This window comes from Prunus mume, linkage group LG8, assembly GCF_029339155.1.
Source record: "Prunus mume cultivar Tortuosa linkage group LG8, ASM2933915v1, whole genome shotgun sequence".
Classification (NCBI taxonomy): domain Eukaryota; kingdom Viridiplantae; phylum Streptophyta; class Magnoliopsida; order Rosales; family Rosaceae; genus Prunus; species Prunus mume.
The window spans coordinates 7,866,935-7,876,054 of NC_142705.1; the positions used below are offsets into that span (position 1 = coordinate 7,866,935).

The following is a 9,120-nucleotide window of genomic DNA, read 5'->3' on the forward strand; positions in this document are numbered from 1 at the left end:
AAAAAAAATAAATTTATTTTATTTTAGAATTAAAAAAGATTATTGGTGCGTTCCATAAAAATATGATTCATTATCTTATTTTTCTTTTAATTTTAATTTTTTAAATATGAAAAAATGTGAATTTATTATATTATCCTCATTTAATTAATAATTTGAATTCTTAATGTTTGCATTGACCAATAGCATTTTCTGGTATTTTGAATGTTTTACCATTCTCTACCTTTATCTTTATGTATAGAGATTCTCTCTATTCTCTTATTCCCTCCTCTTGGGTTTCTCCTAAATACACGTATGCATCTTTAATTTTAGTTTTAATTTGAAATTGAATATTCTAGAGTTTAAATTAGGGCCTTGATTTTAAGAATTTTGTTGAATTTGATGGTTTTGTGGGTTACATTTTAGAAATATAGTGTTATTTTGTACACGTGTATTTTTATTTTTTATATTTATTAATAAAATTCACTCGTATCATCGAATTTAGTATAGTTTTACGGTAAAGCTCCAACGTGCGTAATGGGTCTAATCACCAAGCGCATGATAAGAGGTTCAATTGTCTTTCCAATACATACAAGATTACACCAGAGAAATTAATGTACATCTGCCTAATCAAATTCCAACTATCCGAATGGACAAAACCAAAATCGGATATAAAGTTGATCTTTTCCGGATAATAGGATATAAAGTTGAACCAGCACAAACACAGACTTCCATTGGTAGCACCCACCAAACATTTTAGAACTACTATTGCTTTCCCTTTGTCAAATCTCTTATAAGATCACCTCGGAAAAAGAAGAAAAAAAGGTGAAGAAAATGGATTTTCCACGGGAAAGAAACAGAGCAATCATCAATCTAAGACCACAGCCACATATATATAATCTTGTACTATTAATCCACGCCTTGACATTGACTAATGGCTCTCGGTACTTCTCACTATACCTAACTCATGAGTTCATAAAAATAAAAAAAAAAAAAAAAGAATCTAAAAACAGTTGAAATACAAATTATGATCATTCGACTCGAACAGGACCAGCAAAGCCGAGCATTAATATTAGCAAAAGGAGATGCACAAGGTCAACATTGGGGTCCCTAGATTTTGATTTTGCAGCAGCATACATGCATCCTTGCAATGCGCATTCAAGAAACCACAGCTTTGTTTGCTTCCTTGTAGTATGTGTAGTTTTCTCCACCTCTCGTGGTCCTCTTCCTCAAATATTTGTAATATACGTACTGCAATATTATCTGTTGTTATGTTTGTTAAGGCGTCACAGTAAAGCCTTGGGTCATATTATTGATGACAACCTCACACAAAGTGATCGGTAAACCTAGTAAGAAAAAGGATACAAATAAGTCGAGTCCCACGCAAACTACCGCATCGAGCAACCATGGCATGTTGGCTTTGATGCTGTCCCATTCTGTGGTTCTTACAACTATGCTGCAATATTCAAACAAGTTAATAAGAAGCCTGAGAAAATTGGATCAAGCTAGACAAGCATTCGACAGCACAAATAGATCGAAAGACGGTGAAGTATAGAGATTTTTGTAACCTTCCGACATAAGTGACGTTTGCGACGAGTGCAAAGACGAACATTAGAGGATTCAAACCCTGCATGTATAAAAGTAAAGGTTATAAAATTCTGTTACAAGTCCAGATTATTATACACTAAATATATTATATGATTTGAAAGCAAAGCAAGGGATAAAATCATTACCTCCACAGTTCCTCTTTTAATCTGGCCAATGAAAATCACACAGTAACTAAGTTAGAAACCTCCAAACGAAATCGTAAACAGGGAATTATAAATTAAACTTTGAAAGTGACAGAGATATGACTGATTAAAATATACTAATATGTTATTTCTTCCTATCTGATGATTTGACGGCTACGAATCAAAGAAGATTTTATCTAACAATGGTATAAATTATCCTAAATTATAATAAGAGGATATAAACAAAACAAGTAGGTACATACATTTAACCAAATCTGAGGGAGTCGACCGCCCATGTATATAGCAGCCATTAGCCACCCCAACCATTGCCCAAAGGCACTATGCTCCATTGAGTGTTCCTGCATATATGGGGTACCCTAGTATTAACCCTAATTAGTACTTTAATTAATATACATATATGTGATTAATTAGTCACCAATCAAACCTGCAAGAGTTTCCTCCCGGTAATTCCTATGTATACTTGTGTCAAAGCCTTTGTTTGTGATGGCAGGTTAAGCGATGTCGCCAGAAATGTTCCATAACCAGCTACCTGGAATTGCACGGTGAAAATTATAAAAGGACTTAGTAAAGGAAACACTTTTGATTAGTTATTAATTACATATGATTTTGAAAATAAATAGTATATATATTACAAGAATCCTTATTCTCTTAACTTTTCGTTACTAAATGATATGACACACAATATGACAGTTCTCTATTCATTATAAAATTAGCGGGATATGACAAAGTAAAAGGTTGAATTCTCCATTCATTATAAAATTAACGGTATATGACAAAGAAAGAGGTAGAATTTAAGGGTGGACTGATGTTGCACATATTCCAAACCTTAATTAGAACAATTGTTAAAGTAGATAGTGATCAAGGTTTGGTAGTTGTTATGGCTTACCGATCTTGGGATTGGCCTAGGCTGGGTAACAGATGTCTTGGATGTAACTGGAGCTGACTCGTCCTCAGAAGATGAGTCACTATATAGTGCCATTGTAGAAGGACCACTTTTAGCTGCCCTCATGTAGGTCCGAAACGGTGGCGTACCACTGCCCGCCAACGATCTTGCTGACCTGTGAAAATTAACGAGAACTCGTTTTATCATCATGACCAAGTTAAGATGATTTGTCATAAGAAATTAATATGAAAATTACATCTTGCTATAATGGTACCCCAAAAAAAAAAAAAAACTACGTAGCAGTTTGTAGGAGAAGGAGTACGTACGTATAGTAGAACTCTTTTCGTGGAGTGGGTTTGGGTGAAGCACTTGGTATTGGAATGCCTGAATCAGCCAACTTTGGATTCAATGGTCTCTTATTCTCTTCATCAACCTATACAAGTTGGGGTAAAACATACATTAAATTGATCACTAATTAGCCTCACGTATTATCTAGCAATAGTTTACTCTTAATTACACATATAATAACAATTAATTATTCTCTAAATAATTCATAGATCGAAGAAAATGAAAGTTTGTACCTCTTGGGTAGCTGTGACTTTTCCACATTTACACCATGTATAGATGTAGTCATAGTACACGCTCTGCAACACTAATACAATAGTGCTTGTTGTGTAGAGCTGTTTATATAAACAACAAGGACCAAAAAAGTGTTGCATATGATAAATTAATCATAAAATTAAAGTAACCAAAGTGATTAATTAATCACAAAATTAAATTGATTAATTAATGACCCTACCTTCATGCCTAGTCACTCCCCTAATTGACGGGCAGATTATGGACAGAGTTACCAAACAAAACAAATATAGGTCCCATTGTCCACACGTTATAGTATAAATGGATATTTGTTAATGTTATTTTCTAAAAAGGAGAAATATTAACCACGTCATCCACTCATATTATAACGCATGAACAAATTATAACATGTAACCGTACTAAACTATAGTTACTCCTGTAGTAGGAGTAGATTTAAAGTGTCATATATTGTAGTGCTATCATTTCTTGTAACAGGATGCAATATTACAAAGAGAACTAGCTAGTGTTTAATAATTTAATCCATTTTGGTGCAACATAGAAACATAACCCAAAATTAGAAAGGTGCAATTACCAGAGCTGTGTACAACTGGGTGGGCAACTGCATCCAAAAATGGCATAAGATTAGAACACTGAGAAAGTTGGCCCTAAAAAAAGAAAAATTCTGACAATATATAAAGATGGAGACCAGCCATGATCATAGAAATATAAAGATAGTGGTTTAACCAGAGCCAACCACACACTCTGATGGTTCTCTGGACCACCGGGCTAACGAACAAAGAAACTATGGCAGTATGGCTTAACTCACCGTTGCTGGTTCCAGAAGACAACCCATCAGATTAAACACATCCCTACATGAACCCAAAAGACACAGAACAACAAGAAAGATAAATAAATAAAAAAGTTACTAAAGGAGAGATTCGAAATTGGGTTATCTTTCAACAACGAGAAGAGAAATACTACTAAAGGAAGAGCTAGTTGGTAAGGGAAACGAACCCGGCAACCCAAGTGAGAAGGAAAGCAAGAGAGACTCCATGGCTGGACTTGGTGTGAAAGTTGGTGATGATTTGAGGGATTTCAGCGACTCCCCAACAGACTAAGCTGACCAGCCCGAAAGCAAAGGAGATGTCATCGTTGAGATTGCAAAGGCAATCCTTGAAATATTTCTCCACCCAACGATCACAGGGTTTGTTCTCTGCTACACAGTAAGAGAGTGGCATTCTCTCTCTCTACCTCTACCTGGCTGTTGAGTTTTGTTCGTGGTCTTTCAGCTTCTGAAGGTGGTTGTTAGGAAGAGCGCAGAGAGAGAGAGAGAGGGAGAGAGTAGAGAAGTAAAATGACACAAAAACACAGAAGTACTGAATCATATAGGCCTAGAGTATGTCTCTATTCTTGTCTTTTCTTGGGTCGACTTGTAAATATTGTAAACGGGCCAAAGCTAAACATGTGGTACGCCTAGTATCTCTCAGAAGTTTCTGTGTCTGTTTGTTCAAGGAAAAAAGAAAACGTATTTATCTACACGTGGAGGGCAATGTGTGGGAAGCATATTCTTCACCATGATGCTTTTTTCATCTCCTAGCAACAATTAATATTAATAAATAAGAAGAAAGTATACTGAAAAAGTTCACACTGAGAAAGTGTTTCTAGATGATCCCAAGCGCTTCCCTTCTTTTTAAGTGCATGCTTCAAATGGACAAGAACATTTAGTAATATTGCTTTCTGAAAACCGTCTTCATATGTAAATCAATGACTTTTTCCTTGTGTTTCTAACTAACAATAATCTAAAAGTTTCAATAACAAGAATAATATTAGGGATTTAATTAGGGAAGTCATATATTCAACTCCTTAATTTTGTTTCTCTATGGAGCAATTATAATTTTTTTCCCCAAAGAAATTAAGAATCTTTGAGTCACGCTATCTTCATACAATCTCATGAGTCGAGTTATTTTTAATAAAAAGAAGAAATCAAACTTAGGATCTCGAGTGAATATAGATAAATACTATTAACCAATTAATTTACAAGTCTCTTACATTATCTTTAGTAATTTGGATTAAGCTCAATGGATGACCAACTTGATCAATGCGAATCTTTTTCATGCATATGCCTTCCCTCATGCTTGCATTGCTAGCTATGTAGCCGACATGATTTTGGGGTTCAGCATAACTCAATACTAATAAAGTTTAATAATGCAGATGGGGACAAAGATGTCATGAACATGTCAACATTCTTAAATAAAGGATCACTTGATATTTATATTTTGTTTTCTCTTTTTCGTTTCACCGCTTACGGGTCTCTACTAATATATATTTTTAGGTTTTTAGGTTTCATAGTTTTTAAATTTTGACCCAATTTATATTTTAGTCTTTCAATTTCCAAAATTATTTTAATGGTCCTTTAACTTTATTTTCATTAGAACAAATGGTTATACCATCAATTTTGTTATTTTTTATGTTAATACATGGACAAAAACGAAATAGATTAAGTGCACATGGCTAGCATTTGGGTAAAACAACAATGAAAATGATTGTTTTATTTCTACCTTCTTTTCTTTTCCTTCATCTCTCTCTCTCTTCTTTTTTTATTTCCCCTCTTGCATGGAAACATCTGATTACAAATTGGGTGCTATTGCATGATCCAAGATTCATATATTATTTGTTTTCTTCTTTAATCTAATATGCTTTAAAGATGAAGTCATGCAATAGGAATCTAATATTCATGCTCGGGTTTTATTTATTAAGCCAAGCTGTGATCTTGTCGTTGCACCCATTCGTATCGTGGTATCAAATAAAGATCTTGAATTTCCTACTCCTCTTCCTTGCAAGTTGCAGCTACTTTACAATTACGATATATATAGTTTATGGTATAAAAGGAAATAAATTAACTTATATTGTTATTATATCACGTAACGCGTATAAAAGCAGATGATTGGACGATGGCTTTGCGAGATGGAAGCATATTATTCAAGTACTGGTCTAGTCACACATTAAATCGATGGTTTAATTTTTTGTTTAAAATATTTGTTTTCTCTCTCTCTCTCTCTCTCACTTTCCCGTGTTTTTCATACATTGAAAAGTTAATGGATCTAATATGAGTTTATAAGGAATTTAACTACTTTCTCCATTGTCAATTAATTTCGAGATGAAACCTCAACTTTCTTCTTAATATACATAAGTCATATAATCATAAATTTTTATATCCTAAATTACCATTTAAAGATTATTTTTTCGAAGAATCAATCCAACTATTCGACATCGTTTAATCATTTACATGTATCAAACAAATCAACGATTTTCATGACAAGCCGTCGCGTCTGTTTAATTGACTGCAGCAGCAACACATTACACATGCATGCATTTGAATTTTGAAGCAGCTAGGGCGGCCACGAAATAACAAGCATTGTGAACCAAACCCACCATGAAGACCAAATTCAAATGCATATATATAATACAGAAAAAAACAAACCAACAGCAGCAAGGTTTTCTAAAATCGCCAGTAATTCACCCGAACCTGGCTTCCATACTCATCCAGGTTCATCCATGCTTCACCTAAGAGCAAACATCTAAAATTAATCTGGTTCGTACGATAAATTTTATGACGTGGAGATGGAGGGGCACGGATGTTAATTCTGACAAGTCCGGGTCCCTTTGCAGTGTGTCACCAATGGCAATAAAGTTGGAAACAGCTTTTCCTTTTATTTTTCATCATTTGGTTTTCCATTTCATAAACAAAATAGTAGTCTTCCGAATCCGCACAGAGAAGAAGATAACAAAAGGAAGGCAAAAAGAAAAGAAAAAGGAAAACAGCTGTGGAGGAGAAGATGAGAATAACAACCGTTTAAAATTTGATCCCTTTACACGAAAGCAAAACGACAAAACACACGGAGACGGTTCGCTGCAACTTGGCTATTAAGCATATCGCACACGTGTGTCAATGTCACTTCGTCCTTATCTTCATTTCCCCACTATGTTTTTTTTCTTTTGTTGGTCAGAATCGATAACGTTTGAGGTTTTTTTTTAAAGGAGGCGTGTCTGAAATTTTAAGGTAAAATGAATTGAACCATATAATTATATATGGAGAGAGCGAACAAGTTGAAAAGGATGTATGTAGTAGGGCGTTTTTACTTGGGCAACTTGGGTTTGATTTTGTAGGAAATGGTCTCTTGTAGCATTGCGGCAACTGGTGCTGCTTGAATACGACAGGTATGAATTAATTAAATTAATTCGAGGTTAAGACGGCAAAGGGTTTCGCTGTGTATGATTAAGAAATATGACATTGTGTTCAGTCTACATCAAGTAATTAGCATAAACCCATGCTCATGCATAAACTCGTGTATTAAATTGCAAACTTCGAAATGGGTAAGGGCCATGGGAACTGATTCTTCAAGGTTAATTTGGGTAAGGCCCATGGGCTGGACATCCAGAGCCTTGCAGAAGGCCAGGCCATGATCTTCGAGTCCACAAACGCATCAAAAACCCACATGTACATTTGTTTTTTGGGCATTCATTAAGACAACCGATTGACAATGAAAGAGATATTGTTCAGCTAGCTTCCGTTATTGGAGGCATATATGGCTCAAATATATGGCAATGGATTGACAATGAAGGTAATCTTTTCTGTCTCAATGTTGATGGACTTGTCTTAGATTGGCTCATGGGTTGAATTGATTGTGAAATTCTAACAAATTTAGGCCAATACTAGTTTTCTGACTATTGAAATCATCTGAAGGTCAAAACAGACCCCAATTAAGTCTCTGTTTACACAAAATAATTTTGGTGTAATGTCATAAGCTCGACCAGTCTTGTGGTATTATTCTTTCCTTGTTTCGTTTGGCCTACAAAATTGTTAGGTCCAAAACATCATTTTCATTAGCACCATTTTCTCAATTTACCATAATTAATCACATCACAACTGCCAGACCCACCCACCTCACACACATTCTATCAATTTCTTCCTTGGAATCCATAATCGGAGAGATACTTGATTTTCTTATTTTTATATTATTTACCAAAAACAGTCTTACCTGCTACAATGATAGAGGACTAACTCAGAGAATTTTGGAGACACAAGAAAATAGTTCAAACAAAGAGATCGAGGAGTTAGAGAGAAGTGGGCTGTGGAGCATAGCCTAAACAAACTTTTTATCTAATTGTGTGTTAGTGCCAGTTAGTCTGACAATGATCCCTTATACTCAAATTCGAGTCTAACTCCCCTTAAATTAAATTAATTTAAAGTATAATATTTTTTTTTGTCTAATTAACCTCTAATCAAATTTTGTACTCACACAAATAAATTAATATATATATATATATTGTTTTGTGTTGAATTGGGTCCAAAATCTTAAACTAAGTCAAGTTTCTTATTTTGTGGTAATACGATATAGTCTTCGTAAGAGAAACTTGCATGCTCTGATTTCATTGCTCCTATTGCACGTGAGCAGGGAGACAGAAAAAAAGGGACCAATGAAGCCGGGGTAGGGAAGTATTTTTCTTACATAAAGCTACACATGAGTCTAGGATCAAACTTAGCTTTGCTTTGAGTAAAGCTACAACAAGTATTGATCATATACAAATATCACAAATTTATGTTTATACTATGTGGAACATAACAACTTTAAGGTACCTTATGTCGACTTTAAGGTCAAAAGCTATACATCCAATTGAAAACTCCATCAACCTTACTAACACTGAAATTAAGGCCAAGAGTGAAGAATTTTACCAACATAAAACATTTTTTGTTTTGTTTGTTTTTGGTATAACTTGAGTCGCCAGTTTCATAGGCCCCATGGAAATTAAAGCGTATGGGAACCATCCAAATGTCAGTGACCAATCAATTCTTGTTGGGACCTTAGGAAGTTTCCATGCACCTTCCTCCCTTAAGTCCTCTCCACCTAAAAAGTCTCTGTAAGCGTATTCCTG

The 9,120-nt window shown here is 34.6% G+C and overlaps 1 protein-coding gene across 1 annotated transcript; it reads right to left on the reverse strand.

The window, feature by feature from the left end:
* Positions 1-844: 844 nt before the first annotated feature.
* LOC103340030 (PQ-loop repeat family protein / transmembrane family protein) lies at positions 845-4,571 on the reverse strand. The gene is made up of 12 exons (XM_008243394.3): positions 4,201-4,571; positions 4,013-4,055; positions 3,779-3,805; positions 3,192-3,290; positions 2,937-3,043; positions 2,614-2,785; positions 2,152-2,256; positions 1,970-2,065; positions 1,710-1,730; positions 1,545-1,603; positions 1,342-1,432; positions 845-1,239 (listed from the first exon to the last, which is right to left on the reverse strand). The coding sequence occupies exons 1-12, from the start codon at positions 4,422-4,424 to the stop codon at positions 1,135-1,137; spliced, it is 1,149 nt and encodes a 382-aa protein (XP_008241616.2). The 5' UTR covers positions 4,425-4,571; the 3' UTR covers positions 845-1,134.
* Between the last annotated feature and the right edge of the window lie 4,549 nt (positions 4,572-9,120).

Bases quoted from the DNA above. Each gene is read 5' to 3' on its own strand.
- LOC103340030 (XM_008243394.3), bottom strand. From the start codon at position 4,424: ATGCCACTCTCTTACTGTGTAGCAGAGAACAAACCCTGTGATCGTTGG. The intron at 3,291-3,778 runs GTAATTGCACCT...TTATATAAACAG, and splicing joins CCCAGTTGTACACAGCTCTG to CTCTACACAACAAGCACTAT. The intron at 1,240-1,341 runs GTATCCTTTTTC...ACATAACAACAG, and splicing joins GCGTGGGACTCGACTTATTT to ATAATATTGCAGTACGTATA.